This window comes from Erythrolamprus reginae, chromosome 1 (assembly GCF_031021105.1).
Source record: "Erythrolamprus reginae isolate rEryReg1 chromosome 1, rEryReg1.hap1, whole genome shotgun sequence".
In the NCBI taxonomy this organism is placed as follows: domain Eukaryota; kingdom Metazoa; phylum Chordata; class Lepidosauria; order Squamata; family Dipsadidae; genus Erythrolamprus; species Erythrolamprus reginae.
In genome coordinates, this window is record NC_091950.1 from 337,654,020 (window position 1) to 337,676,089 (window position 22,070).

At 40.5% G+C, this 22,070-nt stretch overlaps 1 protein-coding gene across 3 annotated transcripts in view; it reads left to right on the top strand.

Moving 5' to 3' along the window:
* MTR (5-methyltetrahydrofolate-homocysteine methyltransferase) overlaps positions 1-22,070 on the top strand; it is a 97,962-nt gene that overhangs the window by 25,300 nt on the left and 50,592 nt on the right. For 2 of the 3 annotated variants that reach the window (XM_070734011.1, XM_070734010.1), the window contains exons 9-12: positions 5,067-5,167; positions 6,480-6,541; positions 11,295-11,362; positions 19,375-19,454. In XM_070734011.1, coding sequence (XP_070590112.1) covers positions 5,067-5,167; positions 6,480-6,541; positions 11,295-11,362; positions 19,375-19,454 — 311 coding nt within the window. Of the gene's footprint in view, positions 1-5,066; positions 5,168-6,479; positions 6,542-9,829; positions 9,857-11,294; positions 11,363-19,374; positions 19,455-22,070 lie in introns of those variants that run through there. The other variant, XM_070734012.1, reaches the window with a different exon arrangement.

The following is a 22,070-nucleotide window of genomic DNA, read 5'->3' on the forward strand; positions in this document are numbered from 1 at the left end:
TTCCAGCCTCCAGAGGACCTCTGGGGGGGGTGTTGGTGTTGGGGAAAGCCGTTTTCATCCTCCCCAGGCTCCTAGAAAGGCTCTGGAGCTTGGGGAGAGGAAAAATGGACCTTCCCCTTCAGAGGCTGGAAATAGACTGATTCCCAACTCCCAGTGGGCCGAGAAGGCCCAAAAATTAGCTGGTCGGCGCATGCATGCGTACTGGACTTGAGCTCACGTACCCACTGATATGGCTTCACATGCCACTTGTGACACGCGTGTCATGGGTTCGCCTTCATGGTACTATACCGTGGATAATTATTCTACAGCTAAACTTCTCCATAGGCCATTTGCAGTGAGCTGTGAGTTCTTGTTTAGCAGAACTCATACAACCTTCATTGCTGACTGAATCAAAGATTGCTGCTTCTTAGCAGAAGAATCTCTGCCTAAATTTGAATCAAAGATTGCATAAACCTCCCATGGATTATAAAAAAATGTGAGAAGTCAATGAAATGGCTTAGTTTACACAATATTACAAGAGTATCCATTGATAGGACTGTCAATTTAAAAAAAAATTTTTTTCAGAAGTTAACAGCTACTACAATATTTTTAAAAAGAAGCAGTGTTACAATGAGATCTCTTACCTTTTGCATTGCAGTAAGCAAAGCACTGTTATACAGTGATCCCTCGATTAGCACGGTCTCGATTAGTGCGAAACGCTACAACACGGTTTTTCAAAAAATATTAATTAAAAAATACTCCACGGTTTTTTTTTGCTATACCACGGTTTTTCCCACCCGATGATGTCATACGTCATCACCAAGAGTCACTTCTCTGTCTTTCTCTTTCTTTCCTGTCATTCTCTGCTTCAATCATTTTCTCATTTCTCTTTTTTTCTCCCCTTTTTTCTATCATTTCTCTCTCTCTTTCTCTCCCTGTTGCCGGCGTGGTATATGAGAGAGAAAGAGAGAGGCAGAGGTCGGGCGCATTACCGGGAGGTGGAGGCGGCGTGGGGACGCTGGGTGCCGGGGACACCGAGGAGGGGGTGGACGTGGCCTCTCAGCTGCAGAGCCGAACAAGGGCGGAGGCAACGGCGGAGTCCGGCGCTGGGGCCATGCGGGGCCGCTCATCCAGGGGGTCGTGGACTGGCAAGTCGCCCTCCTTTCTCTCTCTTTCTCTCTCTTATACCACACCGGTAACAGGGAGAGAAAGAGAGAGAGCGGAGGGCACCTTGCCGGTCCACGCCCCCCTAGATGAGCAGCTCCGCATGGCCCCAGCGCCGCCCAGGCAAAGGGGAAACCCCAAGATCGCTTGCCGCTTGCCGTATTGCAGCGAAGGAGGCGAAGCAAGGCTCCAAGCTGCAATACGGCAAGCGGCAAGCGATCTTGGGGTTCCCCCTTTGCCTGGGCGGCGGGAAGACCAAGGAAAGGTTCCTTCAGCCGCCCAACACCTGATCCGCTCCGCAGCGCGGCAGCAGCGAGGAGCCGAAGATGGGGTTTCCCCTTTGCCTGGGCAACGGGGAAACCCCATCTTCGGCTCCTCGCTGCTTCCGCGCTGCGGAGCAGATCAGCTGTTGGGCGGCCGAAGGAACCTTCCCTTGGTCTTCCCCGCCGCCCACACGCAAACTCCACCATCTGCGCATGTGCGGCCATGGAAAAAAATGGTGCGCATGCGCAGATGGTGTTTTTTACTTCCGCACCACTATAACGCGGAAATCGATTAGTGCGGGAGGTCTTGGAACGTAACCCCCGCGCTAATCGAGGGATCACTGTCAAATAGGCCATAGGTTTTTTAAGTGAAAACTTCCACCGGCAGTCTTAACTGCAAATTGTCTGAATCTTCCTTCAGTAAGTACTGTATGTTCTTGCAATAGCAGCCTGCTGAGAGATTGTTAAAGCTTAATCTGAACTGGAAGTGCAGGGAATCATCGCTTCATAAGAACCGAAGCTGTAAATTCAATTTTACTTATTTTCACATGAGGAAAAGCTTCACTGGTCTTTTCTTCAGTCATCCTAAAATCTCTGAAATGCTTGTGCTTTTATCATTAACAGCTGTAGAATCAGGGAGGATTATTGTTGTCCTCCTGTTTTTATAGTGGTTTAAAGAATCATGCTCCTTGGTAAGGTGACGGAGATGCCCATTTTTCTATATTTTATTATTTTATTATTTTTGTTATTTTTCTTTTTACTCTTATTTCTTTTATGTGGTGTTTTTATATCCTTGTAGGCCACCTTAAGTTGCCATGTGTGAGCAGGCAGCAATATTCATTTTCTAAATAAACAAACAACTTCTCAAGTAGTAAAGGTTAATTGTATTTGACAATTTAGAGACTCCAATTCCAATTGAGACTCCCAATTCCAAGAATTCTGAGCAATACTTATGCTGAGTGGGGAATTAAGGGAGTTGACACCCCACCTCTGGAGCACTTTAGCTAGAGACAGTTGGGTTAGAGACAGATGAGTAATGAATTTTCTTGTGAAGGGCATGTTTCTCCTGATCAGTTCCTTGAAGATGCAGAGGAATTGCAGCTGCTCAGTTTTCTTGGGTGGAAATGAAAAATGAAGCAAATACAGGGAGCCTTCATGTGCTTCTTTGCAGATGACATGGCTCCCCAAATCAACACAGACTATGGACACTTCACACTGGACTTCAAGCATCTTGCTGTGTGTGCCTCTCTATTCTTCTTCCATACACTGGGTCTTTGGTTTCCAAATGAGATGCAAAAGTTTCCACAGTCTGTGTTGATCTGAGGGAACCATGTCATCCGCTGGTGTTGGTCCACTGTGCTTCATTAAGTCCAGGGTCAATGCAGCGTCTGCTAGGAGATTTGGAGCACTTCATACTTCCTTCCACAGACGAGCTTTATGGGGTTGCAGACTTCAATTTTCCAGCAGACCTTGATAACACTGCTACTACTACTACTACTACTACTACTACTACTACTACTACTACTACTAATGACAACAACAACAATAATAATAATAATAATAATAAATTAGATTTGTATGCTGCCCCTCTCCAAAGACTCCGAGTACCAAAGTACCAAAAGCACCAAAACGTGGTTCAGTGACCCTGGGATTACTGTGCTTGATTGGCCAGTAAACTCGCCTGACCTGAACCCCATAGAGAATCTATGGAGCATTGCCAAGAGAAAGATGAGAGACATGGGACCAAAGCATCCTGGTCTTCTATAACACCTCATCAGGCTGATAGCTTCCATTCCACGCTGCATTGAGGCAATAATTGCTGCAAAAGGAGCCCGAACCAAATACTGAGTACATACGCATGCTTATACTTTTCAAAGGTCTGATATTCTATATACAATCCTTGTTTTATTGATCGCATGTAATATTATAATTTTCTGAGATGGAGAATTTGGGGTTTTCCATGAGCTGAACCCCATAATCATCACAATTATGACAAATTACAGCTTAAACCTTTTTAGCCGCTGCAGCACATTGCTGACTCATGTTTAGTTGATTATCCACCAATACTCCGAGATCTGTTTCACAGTCACTACTGCTAAGTGGGGTTTCTCCCAGGCTGTATGTGTGTCTAGGGTTTTTTTTTAACCTAGGTGAAGGACTTTGCTCTTCTCGACGTTGAACAGCATTTTGTTCGTATGGGCCCACAGTGATAATCTACTGTATCTAGGTCTTTCTGTATTTTGAGCCTCTCCTCAAGGGTGTAGGCTACCCCCACCAGCTTGGTGTCATCTGCAAATTTGATTAGTTCCCTTTCTATTCCATCCTCTAAGTCATTGATGAAAATGTTGAAGAGCACAGGGCCCAAGACAGAACCTTGTGGTACCCCACTGCCTACCTTCTTCTGGATTTGGAGCCATTGAGGACGACTCGTTGGGTGCGGTTGGTCAGCCAACTGTTTATCCATCTGCATGTGTTGTAATCTACCCTGTATTTTTCTAATTTGTGGATTAGGAGATTGTGGTCAACTTTATCGAAAGCTTTGCTGAAGTCCAAGTATATGAGGTCTACTATGTTGCATTGGTCTACTGATTTGGTTATGGTGTTGAAGAATGATATGAGATTGGCTTGGCATGATTTGTTTCTGACAAACCCGTGTTGGCTGTTGGATATTATCTTGTTTGTTTCCAGGTAGTGGTAAAGCTGGTTTTTTATTATTTTTTCCAGTATTTTTCAAGGTATAGAAGTCAGACTGATAGGTCTGTAGTTGCCTGGGTCAGCCTTTTTACCTTTTTTGTGGATGGGGACTACATCAGCTCATTTCCAGTGTTCCGGTAGGTCTCCGTGATCCAGGATTTTTGGTAGATTAGAAGAAGTGGTTCTGCTATGGTGTCTGCCAGTTCTTTTAGGATTGTGAGGTGAAGTCTGTCTGGTCCTGGTGATTTGTACTCATTGAGCTCCCACAAGTAGTCCCTTATTGTGTTTTTATCTGTGTTGAGTTTGGTTCTGGGGCTGTTTATTGCAGTTGAATTGCAGATTGGTTGGTTGGTGGTTCCTTTTTGTGTGAAGACTGATTCAAAGTAGGCGTTGAGCAGCTGTACTTTATCTCTCTTGTCTGTGATTTCATTACTGGCTTCATTTTTTAGTGTGGCGACTGTTTCCTTGATTTTTTTCTTGTTTATATGCTGGAAGAAGCTTTTTTTGTCGTCATTGACTTTCACGGCAGGGTATTGTTCGTGTTGGGCCTTTGCTGTTCTTATTTTTTGTTTGCAGGTTCTGGCTGTTTGCTGAAATTCCGCCTTGGTTATGTGTCCTTTCCATTTTTTGTATTTGGCTTGAATTAGATGTCAGTTGTTTTAGTCAGTCACAACACTTTTTACATACCATACTATATATTTCTACTTCTACATCCCATTCCAGTAGAAAATTGATGGTTTACCACATTTATGCCTGAAGAGTAATTTGTCATGACATATTTAAATGATTAATGAGTAAGTGCCCCTTTGCTGGAGGAGTTCAAAACAATCATCTGTTAGGGATGCTTTAAACTGAGTTTCTGCATAGACAAGGAGTTGGTCACATTTTCTAAATGAATACTTCCAAATGTATGGTTTTATGATTAAAACAAACTTGGTTTTGTTGGATTCTCTCTTGTATTTGCAGCATTGGATTAAACTGTGCTCTGGGGGCCGTTGAAATGAGACCTTTCATTGAAGCAATAGGAAAGTGTACAACTTCTTACATCATTTGTTATCCCAATGCAGGTATGTATAGATCTATGTGAATTCAGCCCTTCCACAACAATTGAAACAATAGGTGTTACAAAAGCACGATACATATATCTTGTGCAGGTGCCATTATCAGCATGAAAATGAATTACTATGCTGAATAGCTTGTCAACCTGTCACATGTGAAGCATTTATAAAACTTGGGGTGAGTGGACTTTGTTAGATGCTTGATTCTCTAAACAAATGTTTCATTGTCTGGTGTTGTACCATGGGACAGTTTCAAGTTTAAGTTTCAAGTTTTATTGGATTTATATGCCGCCCCTCTCCGAAATGTTGGGGCGGCTAACAACAATCATGAAAATATACAATAAAATCCAATACTACCGGTAAAAGCAAATTAAAACCCCTTCATATATAAAAACCAAACATACATACAAACATACCATGTATACAGTGCCTGGCGGCAGATGAGCAGTGACCATTATAATTAAGTGACTTTAGTCTATGTCCAAATGGGCATACTTAAATAAAATCAGAGTGTTAGAGGCTTCAAATCTTAAATGTGGTATACTTCCAATTTTAGATTTGTGGTTGTTTACCTTAAAAACATTTGAGATAAAATTGTCTAATTTTATCTCAAATGTTTTTCTTTGAGATAAAATTGTGAATAGACTGTTGACAAATTGAATTGTTTTCTTTACCAAAAAAATGGTTTTTGCCTTGCCAACTTGTGCCAGTAAAAATTATAATAATTTAATAATAATAATAATAATAATAATAATAATAATAATAATTTATTAGATTTATATGCCGCCCCTCTCCGAAGACTCTGAATAAGTTTGCTCTTACTTTGCTGTGAAGCAAAATCTTTAGTAAGAGAGTTGCCTACAGATAATTCCAGTGGTGGGCTGCTTCCAGTTCAGACTGGTTCGGGTAAACCAGAAGTTCCGACGATCAGCTGTCCCCATCCGTCTCTGTGCTATCCTGTCCTATATTTCCTTTCTGGCTCAGCTGATTTGCATGGCACAGCTGCTTTCTGTGCCTCTGCTGTTCTACTTACTGCCTTAAGGGGCTGCCTTTAAGAAGGTAAGCAGCTGAGCTTCAAATTGCTGTATTTTGAATGCTGCACGCAAGCATATTAGGCGTGTGAAGTGTGAAGAGTGCACGCATGAGCACGAAGTGCACAATCACTGAAGTGGTTGTTAAACTGGTTGCAGCTCACCACTGGATAATCCAAATGTTTCCAGGTTTTTTGTTCAAAATGTTATAGTGTCATTGACTGCAGTGAAGACATTATTCTTTCCATCTACAAATGTAAAAGATTTATGCAATTGAATATATTTTTCAGGTCTTCCTAACACCTTTGGTGATTACGATGAAACACCTGAAGTGACTGGCAAGCACATTAAAGTAAGTATTTTCTTGGGAGATTTTGTTTTGTTATAGAGAAAAATGATTTGTATGTTAGTTGGTATGGTTTCTTTAAAAAAAAACAGCTTAGTATAAGCTATGTGCTTGCAGAGTTCAATAGTATAATAGGTTAATGGCAAAATAATAATAATAATAATAATAATAATAATAATAATAATAATAATAATAATAATAATTTATTAGATTTGTATGCCGCCCCTCTCCGAAGACTGGGGCTGGCTCACAACAGTAATAAAAAGCAGTATAGCAATAGAACAAATCTAATAATAAAAAGATATATAAAACCCCAACAATTAAAAAACATACAGCACATACATACCAAACATAAAATATAAAAGCCTGGGGGGATGTCTTAATTCCCCCATGCCTGGCGATATAGGTAGGTCTTGAGTAATTTGCGAAAGACAAGGAGGGTGGGGGCCATTCTAATCTCTGGGGGGAGTTGATTCCAGAGGGCCGGGGCCGCCACAGAGAAGGCTCTTCCCCTGGGGCCCACCAAAAGACATTGTTTGGTCGACGGGACCCGGAGAAGGCCAACTCTGTGGGACCTTATCAGCCACTGGGATTCGTGCAGTAGAAGGCGGTTCCGGAGGTATTCTGGTCTTTCACGGTGAGCATCTGTTGGACAGTGTTGGGTTTCAGGGTTTAGTAATTGTGTTCTAGACACTAGATCTCCTGGAGCTTCACTGGCAACTGAGGATGGCATTTTCAGTTGCAAGATGGTCTGCATAGCAGTTCACAGACAACTGCGTAGGAAGTGATCTGTCTGCAGCCAAGCTAGTTTCCAATTGATACAGGTTGATGAGGGCTGGTCTCTGATTGATTCTTTGTTTGTGCCTGATCCTCATTGATTATTTTGATGATAGTGGTTCCTGGTTGCCCCTTTTTTCATTCGAGCTTCTGATTGTTCATTTTCTGATTCCTGATTGGTTCCTAGCTCATGATGAGTTCTGATTGCTTACTGTAAGTGGCTGATCCTAATTGGATGTACATCTAGGCAGCTTTCTGATTTGCCCATTTTGGGGAATTGATTTTTGGTTGGTTCTGCTTTTGCACAGGCTTGTTCTACTGCCATTTCCTCGATTGAAGCTGTGGGCAGAGTTTCTCTGATTTGTTGATTGTGGACCCTGTGATCTTATTGTGGCCCAGGCAGATAACCAATCTTTGCAAAAACAGTGTTGTTTTCTGTGGTTTCATCCTATGGAATCAATTCAGCTATAAAGACAGAAGCAAGTCAGTCTTTGCCTCTGAAGATACCTGTTATGGTTCTTTTGGGGAATTGATGCCAAGTTGAAGAAAGCTCTGTTGATAGTGGAGATAATGACTCTGCTGGATTAAATAGCCTGTAAATGGACTGATTCTTCACAGTTCCTCTTTAGAGAGGGTTTGGGATTGCCCACAAATGCTCCAGATAATTACTCCTTGTGAGGAGATCACAAAACAGTGGCTTCTGGCAGCTTTAGGGTATTGGGAGATAAGAAAATGACTGCCCAAACTCCAGTTTTCAGATTTTTGGGGGGAATTGCTTGTTAATTGCTTTTTAAATTTGAGGTATCTTCAGAGCAACTAATGTTATACACTGGGTGAGTCTCTTTTAATCTTTAGTGAAAGAAGCTTTTAATACATATTAAATGTCTTAAAAATGAGGAAGTAAACAGCAAAAGGGGCATCAGAATATTGATTTTGGAAAGTTATAAATAAAGGGTCCAAATGGATTTGAAATAAGATTTTGCAATAAGAATCCTTATCATGGGAAAATGTGATAGTTTTGAATTCTTAAAAGAAAAAAATGGATAAGATGGACTTTGAATGTTGGACACTGAGACTAATCTGACAGTGGATTTAAAATGTTTGAGATTGATCTAAGCGTGGATTTCAAAATGACAGACTAATCTAAGAGTGGATTTGACAGGCTAAAAGAATGATACATTGAAACTGGCTTATGACTTAATAATTAAAAGGGATATACAAGTGACAAGCCCTAAAGAACATTTTGATAACCTTCCAACATTGAAGTTAAATCTTTGGAGAATTTTCTATGAAGGGACAAAGAAAAAAAATGAAATCAAGTTCTATTAGGATATTAGTCAAAGGGACTAATCAAGATTATTAAAAATAAAAGCATGTAACATTGATTTATTTGATCAAGGTTAAAATAGATCTGTTGGTAACCCTTAATGGACTTTTGCTGACTAGGCCTGAATCAAGAGACTGAATATTTTTAAGAAGCAAGAGATTGGATATGAGAAGAAGAAATCTTTGTTGAAATTTGAGGGAAGGTGATTTTACTAACATTTATTTATTGTGATGAAGGGGAATATTTATATTTACTATTTTTTCTTCTTCTTTCCTTCCTTTTGCACTTTTTTCCTGTCTTGTTCTTAGTTTGTATTAGCTTTCATCTTTTTAATTGTAACATATAATAAAATTACTATTGAAAAATGAAGATGCCAGACTCAATTGCTGGGAAAATGTCAAGAAATCTTCTGCCTAGCTTATGGATACGAAACCCTGAAGCTCAACACTGCTCGACAGCATAATAGTTAATTATGAGTAGGCAGATATGCCTAGGATTATTGTGTGAGAACTTTAATGAAGCCCTTTTATAAAGCCCTTCATGGCATTGGACCAGAATATCTCAGGGACCGCCTTCTGCTGCACGAATCCCAGCGACCGATTAGGTCCCACAGAGTGGGCCTTCTCCGGGTCCCGTCAACTAAACAATGTCGGTTGGTGGGACCCAGGGGAAGAGCCTTCTCTGTGGCGGCCCCGACTCTCTGGAACCAGCTCCCCCCAGAGATTAGAACTGCCCCTACCCTCCTTGCCTTTCGCAAACTCCTTAAAACCCACTTTTGTCGTCAGGCATGGGGGAACTGAGATATCTCCCCTGGGCCTATATAATTTATGTATGGTATGTTTGTAGGTATGTCTGCTTAAAAATGGTTTTTTTTAAACTACAGTATTTTAAATTTTAAATTGTAAATTATTAGATTTGTCAGGAACTGTTTTTATTGTGTTGTGAGCTGCCCCGAGTCTACGGAGAGGGGCGGCATAAAAATCTAATAAATAAATAAATAAATAAATAAATAAATTAAATGAGTTATCATAAAAATCATAAATATGTGGGGATGGGATGGTATCAAAAAATTGAGATGGTGGATGCAAATTATGTAACTGAAGCCCTGCCCCCTTTATATACCTTGCACTGCTGTAATAGCTACCATCTTGACTTTTTGATGTTTTCCTTTCTCCTCCCCAATAGATATCCCTGATAATAGTGGGGGTTATTCTCAAGTAAGTAAATATAAATTGGCAAATTTGCTTTCCTATTTCTAGAGCAGTGGTTTTCAACCTGGAGGTCGGGACCCCTTTGGGGGTCGAATGCCCATTTCACAGGGGTCGCCTAAGACGATGAGAAAAGACAAATTTCCCATGGTGTTAGGAATGAAACTTCTATTTTGGCACCTTGGAACATATTTTTAACAATCTGAGTAATCAGGCGTTTACAGTGGGGGTGTCCCTCTGACCTTCCTGCCAATCAGATTAAAGCTCTGTTCGGAGAATTGACGCTAGACTTATGGTTAGGGGTCACCACAACATGAGGAACTGTATTAAGGGATCGCGGCATTAGAAAGATTGAGAGCCACTGTTCTAGATATTCTGCAAGATACTCTGGTTTGACCAGAAAGAAATTGTATAAGCTGTATCATTAGGTGACATACAATTCAGAAAGTGATCAGTGCCTTAGGAGTTTCATGTGACCCAGTCTATTTCCTTTCAGTGGTATGTGCCTGGTGCACCAGTTGCGACCCGATTTGGACTGGGAGTCACTGCTCACAGTCACTCATGCCCTCATCACCTCGAGGCTCGACTACTGTAACACTCTCTACATGGGGCTACCTTTGAAAAGTGTTCGGAAACTTCAGATCGTGCAGAATGCAGCTGCGAGAGCAATCATGGGCTTTTCCAAATATGCCCATGTTACACCAACACTCCGCAGTCTGCATTGGTTGCCGATCAGTTTCCAGTCACAATTCAAAGTGTTGGTTATGACCTATAAAGCCCTTCATGGCACGGGACCAGATTATCTCCGGGACCGCCTTCTGCCGCACGAATCCCAGCGACCAGTTAGGTCCCACAGAGTGGGTCTTCTCCAGGTCCCGTCAACTAAACAATGCCGCTTGGCGGGACCCAGGGGAAGAGCCTTCTCTGTGACGGGCCCGGCCTTCTGGAACCAACTCCCCCCAGAGATTAGAATTGCCCCCACCCTCCTTGCCTTTCGTAAGCTACTTAAAACCCACCTCTGCCGCCAGGCATGGGGGAACTGAGATACTCTTTCCCCCTAGGCCGTTACAATTTTATCCATGGTATGTCTGTATGTCTGTTTGGTTTTTATTATAATGGGTTTTTAATTGTTTTTAGTATTGGATTATTATAATATGCTATCTTATTGTTGTTAGCCGCCCCGAGTCTTCGGAGAGGGGCGGCATACAAATCCAATAAATAAATAAATAAATAAATAAATAAAATTGTGGGCTGTTTCTAAGTATCTGGAAGTAACCATGTGGGGCTTTGAAGGAAATGGTACTGTACTTATTGGCCTCTTGTTACATTGTTGGTAATTAGCAAGGATATGTGTTAGTAAAAATTCTAGCAAAACTTTGTGCATGCTTCAGATGTGACTCTGCTTATAACACATTTGTGTCTGAAAAAAGCTTTTTCTGTTCTTCAGGATCTTGCCTTAGATGGTTTGGTCAACATAGTTGGTGGCTGCTGTGGGACTACTCCAGCACATATCCGGTAATTTCATGTATATATTACTTGAAGCATCATCTATGTTTGAGGATATTGCTATGAATGATGGTTCAGTTTAGGGTCCCTAATATCAAGAGACACATTTTAACTTGTGTGAAAATGACAAGCACACAGTTTGTAGTTGTTGCATTGCAACAATATTTGCATATTCCTGGTGAACTCTTTATGGGAGAAGTAGCTTAATTTTTCACTTTCCTCTCTGGAAATGCCTTGAAGAAGGCCTTGCTGGTTGCTGTGTTCAAAACCCATGTGAAAGATTTCATGACAATATCCATTGTGTACGTCTGCAAGTTGTATTCGTGAGACATCTAAAAGAAGAATCTGCTGGTGGTTGGTTGGCAGAACTGATGTACTTCTTTGGCAAGGGTGTTTGTTATTGACTTTTACCTCAAGAATGGGACACTAGTGTTGTTTAGAAGTTATCTTAGCAATTTCTATAAGCCATTACTTATAAGAGTTGTAGATGAAAATGCATAGAGGTATCAGTTGGTATCATTGGTGTTTATGCAACTAATGTTGACTTGTTATAGGATGGACTGAGGCATTGAGGTTTCTTCATGCCCTCTGGAGGACTTTTGGGGGATTTAGCAAGTGAGCGTATTTAGAAAGCTGGGATCCATGGCTATTCACAAAATGATTACTATGGTGGGTATAGCAAGACTCAAAATACCCAGTTACTAGAGAGCAATGTTGTGATCTTGTTGTCAGCCATTATCTTTGTCTGCCTTGTAGATAGATAAACATTCAAACAAGAACTGAGCTGAAGCTATTAGGGTGCATAATACATTCCATGTTTGAAATGTATTGTTTTGGAAAAAACTATACAGTGATACCTTGTCTTACGAACTTAATTGGTTCCAGGACGAAATTTGTAAGGTGAAAAGTTCGTAAGACAAAACAATGTTTCCTATAGGAATCAGTGGAAAAGCGATTAATGTGTGCAAGCCCAAAATTCACCCCTTTTGCCAGCCGAAGCACCCGTTTTCGCGCTGGTGGGATTTCCCTGAGGCTCCCCTCCATGGGAAACCCCACCTCTGGACTTCCGCGTTTTTGCGATGCTGCAGGGGAATCCCAGCATCGCAAAAATGTGCGCTTCGCTGGCAACGGAAGTCCAGAGGTGGGGTTTCCCATAGAGGGGAGCCTCAGGGGAATCCCACCAGCATGAAAATGGGCACTTTGGTTGGCAACAGAAGTCCGGAGGTGGGGTTTCCCAGCGAGGGAAGCCTCAGCGAAATCACAGTATCGCAAATGCTGCAATTTCACTGAGCCTTCCCTCGCTGGGAAATCCCACCTCCGGACTTCCGTTGCCAGCTGAAACACGCATTTTCGCACTGGTGGGATTCCCCTGAGGCTCCCCTCCATGGGAAACCCCACCTCCGGACTTCTGTTGCCAGCGAAGCGCTCGTTTTTGCGAAGCTGGGATTCCCCTGCAGCATTGCAAAATCCGGAGGTGGGGTTTCCCATGGAGGGGAGCCTCAGGGGAATCCCACCAGCGTGAAAACGGGCACTTCGGCTGGCAATGGAAGTCTGGAGGTGGGGAATCCCAGCGGCAGTGGTGGGTTCATAAGGTGAAAATAGTTTGGAAGAAGAGGCAAAAAATTCTTAAACCCTGGGTTCGTATCTCAAAAAGTTTGTATGACGAGGGGTTCGTAAGACAAGGTATCACTGTATTTAAAAGACAGTCTTGAGTTTATTGTGGAAATACTTCTCTTTTGAATCTTGAAACATCCCCAAAATGATTGAAATAGCATGTTCCAAGTGTGACACAACTCTTTTGAGTTCCAAGTTGGGCATTTTGATTTCAATTTATTTCGAAAGTGTTTTGCATGGAGCTAGTCACCTCTCCAGTTCTAATTACATCTCAAGGGATTTATGGAACAGAAGCATTCTTGTAAATGAAAACAATTTTGTAGACCAGTGGCTCCCATGATTTTTAAAACATAAAATATCTTTAGATCTAACCAGTTTTGTGATTGCTAAGAAAAATATTGATATCTATTTTCATTCCCATGAATGTTACGTTGTCTTCCTGTGATCTCTGGTCAAACATAAGAAATGCTGTATAGTTGAGAGAGGAAAAAGAAACTTTAAACTGTGATGATAAGTCTCAATAGCAACAACCTTCAGAAAAATTACAGAATAATTTTTGGAATATAAGATGTACCGAAATATAAAACATACCTTAATTTTGGGGGAGGAAAACAAGAATTCTGCCTCTGTCTACCATCATCAGGATTAGTGGGGTCCTCACTTCCACTCGGATTTTGATAACGAGCACCACAGATCTTTTTATCTGTTCTAACAATTAAAAATGAATTTTGCTTTGTAAGATTACAGAAATGTGAAGTGAATAAGAAATTACAAGTCATATGTGATTGTATAATCTTCTGTGTTTTTGTATTATTAATAAAACATATTAGTAGCAGACATTTTTCATAATCCACTTTTGTTGCATAAGGTAAATCTCAGATTTCTGCTATGGAAGTGGTCAGTTTACTTATGTAAGGTGACTAACTAAATTTCCCAATAAACGCGAGGATAGTAGAGGAAAGAGTTTCCAGCTAGTAGATTCTCCTCCATTTTGGGGGAGGGGGAATCTGCCAGCCAGAAACTCTTTCCTCTACGATCCTCGTGTTTCAGGCATCCTTTTTGCAATCAGAGAGAGGGATCTGCCACCTGAAAACGCTTTTATTTAAAGGGCTTTCAACGCAGTTCCCTAGGCTGCTTCAGGAATCCGGCTCTGACTGAGGCAGCCAAGCCACAGGGGCTTGCTGGAAAGCCCAGGAGCATGTTTACGAAATGGCAGGTCCAGAAGGACTGATGTATGCCTTTCTATCAGGCCTTTCTGAGAGGAAGCCCAGCTTCAACGCACTTTCCCAGGACGCTTCGTGGCTCCATGTGGAAGTGAGGATCCCCGTTGCCCAGAACCACCCGAAAATGCAACACATGCAGCGTGTGGGTGGGGCTATATTTGGAGTATAAGACGCACCGGGATTTTCACCCTCTTTGGCGGGGGGAAAGGGTGGTTGTTATACTCTGAAAAATATGGTAACTTGTTAGCTTAAGCTAGATATTTTTATAGGTTTCAAAGAAGATGTATGTCAATTGTGGAATCTGCTGGTTTCTCAATGCATAAAGTCACAGCTGATTAAGTTAATATTTGTTTAATTATACCTACTTTAGTGAAACTTTTTCTGTAAACCTAGTATAAAATTAATTGGAGACCTGCTCTTTTCCACTTGTAATAGCAAGAGCTTAGTCATCTTCTGCTTGCAATAAAATGTGATGGAGATGAATTTTAAAAGGCTTGCGACAGAATAGAAATATCACATTAAATATAGATAACCATCTGGGATAGGGAAGAAAAATGGAGGGTTTGCAACTAAGAATAATTATGCTTTTATATATTCTGAGTTTCTGAATGGATAGAGTTCCCAGTGAATAGGTAATCCAATATAAAGAATTTGATCTATTTATTTCAATGAATATTTTGGTGCCTCCATCTTGACAGAAATTGAACTAATGGCATCTCTGGAAAAGTGTATTAGCATGCTCAATCCAATTTCAGTATGAACAAAAGCGTAAGACTTCGACTTTTTTTTTTTAAAGGAGCAGATCAATGAAGACTGAACTTATTTAGAAGGTCTAAAATGAGTGTAATTTGGAAAGGGAAAGCAGAAAAACACGTCCATTTATTTATTTGTTACTTTCCCCATGATTTTTGACTCTGGGTAGCATTCAAAAGAAAAATGGAAAGAAAATAAGCATATTACAAAGACAAATTACAAAAATCAGAAATCTGACTTTGGACCAGTCATTCCCTTAAGCTTTATTCACCTCGCAGGGTGGTTGTGGGGAAAATAGGAGGAGGAAGGAGTATTATGTATTTGATTTGATTTGATTTATTAGATTTGTATGCCGCCCCTCTCCGAAGACTCGGGGCGGCTAACAACAATAAAGAAGACAATGTAACAAATCTAATATTAAAAATAATCTAAAACCCCCAATTTAAGACACCAATCATACAAACATTATGTATGTTCACCACCTTAATTATTTATAAAGTAGTAAGGGTAGGATTTTTTTTAAAAAAATCTAATAAATAATCACACAATTTATGAAAATATCGTACATTACAAAACAGGCTTATTTGCCATCCTATATCATGAAAGAAAGCCAGGTATTTTTGATTCTTCAAAAGAGTAATGGAGATGGGGCTATTCCAACTTTGGTGTGGAATTCTGGAGAACATGTCGGCTACTAGTGCCACCATATTTTGGACTATCTACAGGTTTTCAATGGTCTTCCAAATAGTCCATGTACAGTACATTATAGAAATCCAACTGAGGTTTATCTTAAGATATGAATGATTTTGAGAAGGGTCACCCAATCCAGAAATAGATGTAGTTGACATATATCACAAAGTTGTTCAAAGACCCTTCTGAGGATAGCTATAGTGCCATTGTGGCACAGTGGTTAGAATGCAGTACTGCATTATCTGCCCACAGGCTGAAGTTCGATCCTGACAGGGTTCGAGGTTGATTGAGCCTTCCATCCTTCCAAGGTTGGTAAAAGAAGGACACAGATTGTTGGAGGGGGAAGGGCTGATGTAGTAAAGCACTATGGAACAGTATATAAGTCTAAGTGCTATTGCTATAGCTGCCACTAGCTTACTGTGTTGGAACCATAAGTCCAGGAGGACTTCCAAGTGTACAAACCAGCTCCATTACAATAGCCCTGAGGCTATGTATATGAAATATATATCCATGCATATAGATATACACATATCTACACACAAACACACACACAGAGGGAGAGAGAGAGAGAGACTCTAGTATTTGACACTTGATATATGCCATGCCCACAATTACTTGGGCAGACCTATGATGACCATGAACTTCCACGTTGCTTCAAATTTCATACCTAAGTTCTCAGAGAGGGGTGGCATATAAATCCAATAACTAACTAACTAACTAACTGAATGAATGAATGAATGAATGAAATGAAATGAAATGAAATGAAATGAAATAAATAAATAAATAAATAAATAAAATAAATAAGTACGTTTTAAGTTAAAGTTTTATTAAATTAATAGGTTGCCCAACTCCTGATGGACTCTGGGTGGCGTACAATAATAAAAATGATATATATCAATTAAAATTCCCATATAGAAAACAATCACCCCTTCTGGGCTGGAGCAGGGTGCTTATAGCTCAATGGCCCCAAGCCTGCCGGCAAAGCCATGTTTTTAAGGCTTTCTGGCTTTCCTAAGAAAGGCAGATTGAAGACTCGCAAGAACATAACCCTGGGAAATTCACCTGCCAGCCCACCCATAACCTCTAGCAGCTTGGCTAGGAAAGCAGCTACCTAGTAGAACGGTACAGTAATAACTGTTCCATCTAATCCCTGAGGCACAATCTCAAGAACAGGATCTCACGTCTGGTTTTCTGCAGAACAATATCCCTGAAAGCTATAATAATTTCTGGGATGACCAAGGCCATTTACTCACCCCTGCTATGGGATTGCAGCTGATGCCACGCCCAAAACCCATCTCACGAGCGTATCAGTTTATAGTTTGCTGCAAAAAGAGTGGACTGACCAAAACTGTATCTTTCTGCATTCCTTTTCATTAGGAAAAGTGAGGCGAAAATGTTTGTTGAAATTTCTGTGTTTCTTAATAATGAACTAACAAAATGTTAAATGAAAAAAAATACTCCCAAGTATTGCAATTTGTTACTAAGAGACCATATTTGCTTCTCTTATACCTGAATATAAATAAGTTGTCAGTATTGGGACTCCAAGGTAACATACTAGAAGGCATGTGCCCATTGCTTCAGCTACCTTTATCCCCCACTTGCATAGAAACATAGAAACATAGAAGACTGACAGCAGAAAATGCCCTTATACTATTTCCTGTATTTTATCTTACAATGGATATATGTTTATCCCAGGCATGTTTAAATTCAGTTACTGTGGATTTACCAACCACGTCTGCTGGAAGTTTGTTCCAAGGAACTACTACTCTTTCAGTAAAATAATATTTTCTCACATTGCTTTTGATCTTTCCCCCAACTAACTTCAGATTGTGTCCCCTTGTTCTTGTGTTCACTTTCCTATTAAAAACACTTCCCTCCTGGACCTTATTTAACCCTTTAACATATTTAAATGTTTCGATCATGTGCCCCCTTTTCCTTCTGTCCTTCAGACTATACAGATTGAGTTCATTAAGTCTTTCCTGATACGTTTTATGCTTAAGACCTTCCACCATTCTTGTAGCCCATCTTGCAGAATGAATCTCCTTCCAAAAGTGGGATCTGATAGAGAATTGATGTTCAAATAATTTGATTTCATTAAATCAATATATCAAGTGATCTGTTTTCCCGGGAGTAACCTCCTGAGGAATCTCTTTCCTCGTCTTTTCAACAGTTTTAGGTGGATTCCAATGAGAGAGAGGAATGAGGACATTTTCCCTTCCATGAATTTTTTAAAGTTAATTTGTTTCAGTAGCTGATCTCAAAAAAACAGTAAAGACTGAAAATAGATTAGAAAAAAGGGATGTTTTGAACAGAACATGTTGCTTTGAGCTGTTCACAACTTCTGTCTCATGTAATCATCCCCCCCCCCGAAACTATTCCAAGCAGCGCTCCATTGATGAATACAAAAATGACTAAATAATTTGCTTTGGTGTTTTGTTCCTGTTTGTTTAGTCTGGCTGAGTCCTGCTTTCCATACAGTACATTAACACCCTTGAAAATGTCCAAAGATACTTCACCAGAAGAGCCCTTCACTCCTCCACTCGAAATATAATACCCTACGAGACTAGACTTTCAATCCTGGGCCTAGAAGGTTTAGAACTAAGACGCCTTAAACAAGATCTAAGTATTGCCCACAAGATCATATGCTGTCGGGGACTACTTCAGCTTCAACCACAACAACACAAGAGCACACAACAGATTTAAACTTAATATTAACCGCTCCAAACGTGACTGTAAAAAATATGACTTCAGTAACCCAGTTGTCGAAGTGTGGAACTCATTACCGGACTCCATAGTGTCGTCCCCAAACCCCCAACACTTTACCCTTAGATTATCTACGGTTGACCTATCCAGATTCCTAAGAGGTTGAATCCCAGTGACCGATTAGGTCCCACAGAGTGGGCCTTCTCCGGGTCCCATCAACTAAACAATGTCGTTTGGCAGGACCCAGGGGAAGAGCCTTCTCTGTGGCGGTCCCGGCTCTCTGGAACCAACTCCCTCCAGAGATCAGAATTGCCCCCACCCTCCTCGCCTTTTGTAAGCTCCTTAAAACCCACCTCTGCCGTCAGGCATGGGTGAACTGAGATGTTCTTTCCCCCTGGGCCTCTATAGTTTATGCATGGTATGTCAGTATGTATGTCTGGTTTTTATAATAAGGGTTTTTAGTTGTTTTATTATTGGATTGCTACATATTGTTTTTAGCACTGTTGTTAGCCGCCCCGAGTCCACGGAGAGGGGCGGCATACAAATCCAATGAATGAATGAATGAATGAATGAATGAATGAATGAATGAATGGCGAGTACAAGTGCACTAGAGTGCCTTCCGTCCCCTGTGCTATTGCTCTCTTATATCTCCTATACCTTTCTTCTATTCTTATATCTCTTCTTCTATTCTTTCATTGATATGTTCTATTACTATACCTTCTTTTCTATTATTTTTTAGATATATTTTACTATGATTAATAACCTTCATCATGTATTTTACTAAAACCCTCATTGTGTATTAAACTAAATAAATAAATAAATAAATAAATAAATAAATAAATACTAATATATTAGATGCTGTACATGAGATTGTAATCTATCACCATTAATATGTTTAACACTATGGCCCTTAGAAAGGAGAACTGCTAAAGAATATTAAACACAGATAAATGCCCATTTGCTTCTAGTGTCTTCTAGAAGAATTTCATTCCTTCTTGCAAAGCCCCTGGGGTCTTAACTTACTTTTTTGTAATGCAGGAAGATAGCTGAAGAAGTAAAAGCGTGCAAACCTCGTATCCCCCCTGCCTCCTTCTCTGAATGCAACACGCTGCTGTCAGGTGAGAAAATAACATATCCAGAATTCCTTAAAACTGCATTCGCTTAATTATATCTTAGGATTCTTTGTGGTTGCTCTACTTTTTCCTCAAGACACCTACAAGCCATTGGAAAACCTCGTATAACACTTGTGTTAGGTTAAGCTATTAGTTGAAGAGGATTTTTATTTTACAGCCTTTCACTCTACTTCGGAAAACTCTTAGGGGGAATCTTCACTTTGCGGTACTTATTGGACGCAAGGATGACAGGGCTTAGATGGCTGACCTAGTTTATAATAGCATTATAGAATGGCTGGTGGTGGTAGTGAAGGGGAAACACCAGCTCCCTATGAGTAAGCCACAGCATCAGACAATGAGTGCCTGCAGACTTTAGTGCTTGCTAAGCATAAAAGACTCTTGTGAAGAAATGGGGCCCAGAGGATACAAAGAAGAGTTTACATAGAAATCATGTTCTGGAGTATTCTTTCAGGCAGGTATGAACAAACACCTCATCCTTCTGGGATGCCTGGCCAGGGCTCAGTTCCTTGCCTAGGTAGAGAACAAAGTTGGTTCCTTATGCCAGTGTTTCCCAACCTTGGCAACTTGAAGATATCTGGACTTCAACTCCCAGAATTCCCCAGCCAGCGAATGCTGGCTGGGGAATTCTGGGAGTTGAAGTCCAGATATCTTCAAGTTGCCAAGGTTGGGAAACACTGCCTTATGCAACAAAGCCTTACTCAGAGGAAAGGAAGGTCCAGAGACTACTAGAGATAGTCTTCGACTTACAACCATTTGTTTAGTGACCATTCAGAGCTACAGTGAACTGAAAACCATTTTTTCACACTTAAGCTATTGCAGCATCCCTGTGGTAATATGATCAAAATTCAGAAGTTTGGCAACCGACATGTATTTATGTATTTATTTATGATGGTTGAAATATCCTGGGGTCATGTGATCACATTTTACTACCTTCTGATAAGCAAAGTCAATGGGGTAGCCAGTGTTAGCATTCCACACTGGGCTTATAACCAATGTTAGAATACTAAACTTAAAACAGAGTATATGTGGCAGTGGTGGTGGTTCAGCCAATAACCCAGACTAATATGAATATAAATATTATTTACAATGACTATGTACAATAGAGTAATCAGTAAACAGTCAACTACATACATATCCAAGTCAAGCAATCATATACAAACCAGATATTAGAATATACAGTTCTATACTATGTGGAGTGTATGACTGTTTTTATATTAAGGGTTTTAACTGTTTTTTAATAATTGGATTTGTACTGTGCTTTGCTGTTGTGAGCCGCTCCGAGTCTTCGGAGAGGGCCGGCATACAAATCTAATAAATAATAATAAATAATAATAATATACATACAACAGCTAAGCAATAATATTCCCCTTCAAGACACACAGTTTTATATACATATATAATTCCACAATATTCCTCTCCTGCAGAACACATAGTTCTATATAATACTGTAGGTATTATTTACATACATAATACATAGACCAAATTTAGCACACGGCAAGTCTATAGTATAGTCACACCGACAAAACTAGCAGAGAGTGAGATCATGGAATTAGCGTTAGCAAGAGCAAGAGCAAGCATTAGCAAGACTAACCACAATAACCACAGAGTTATGACTCCCTTTTATGACTACTTGCAGCCCTAGCCCTTAAAGTAACATACTAATTCCTCCCAACATACATTGCTGGTTAGTCCAAACCCAACCGATGAAGTACATAGTACTGACAGCCAGATTTACCTAATCATGCTAATTAACTTTACAACTGCAGTGATTCACTTAACAACTGAAGCAAGAAAGGTTGTAAAATGGGACAAAGCTTACTTAAAAACTTGCTTAGCAACAGGAATGTTGAGCACAGTTGCAGTTGGAAGTTCACCATGTGTACTGAAGTGAGGAGTTGCCAGTATGATGACAGCTGAGGCTAGAAGAGATACACGTGTCTGTACAAGAGAACAAGCCTCAAACTACTTCAGCCACACCCATTTACTTCCTTCTTTAGATATTTCACTTTGAGCTATTTTTATTCTTTCGTTTGGACTGCAAAAATCTGTTTTTGTTGGCAACTCCTGTCCATGAATGCTCAAGAGAAAGAGAAGAATAAAGAATAAATCCACCAGGTTTTCTATTGGCAGGTCTACTGTTTGATTTCTGTTATTCACAGAACCTCCTCACCTCTCTGCCACAAGGGATTTTCCATTCTGCTAAAATTGTTAGAGCTCTTGCCCACCTCTGGTTGCATCTCCTTTAGTGGAAATATATCCTTGCCCTTTGTATGACTGAATGCCTGGTAATAAGATTCCTACAAACAATGTGGCTTGTGTTTTTCTAGATAGAACTGATGCTATTACAATACAGTAGTACCTCTAGATACGAGCTGCTCTACATGCAAGTATTTCAAGATATGAGCCACGAGGGGAGAGACATTTCTGTTCTAGTCCCGAGCTCAAATTCGGGATATGAGCTGAGCGTCCACTAGGTGGCGCAAGAATCCTTGCTTTTGGTTATCTCGGAGGGGAAAAACAACGTCTAAAGTTATTTGTTCCAGATACGAGTTGCCTCGACGTACAAGCTCCCTTCTGGAACGAATTATGCTCGTATCTAGG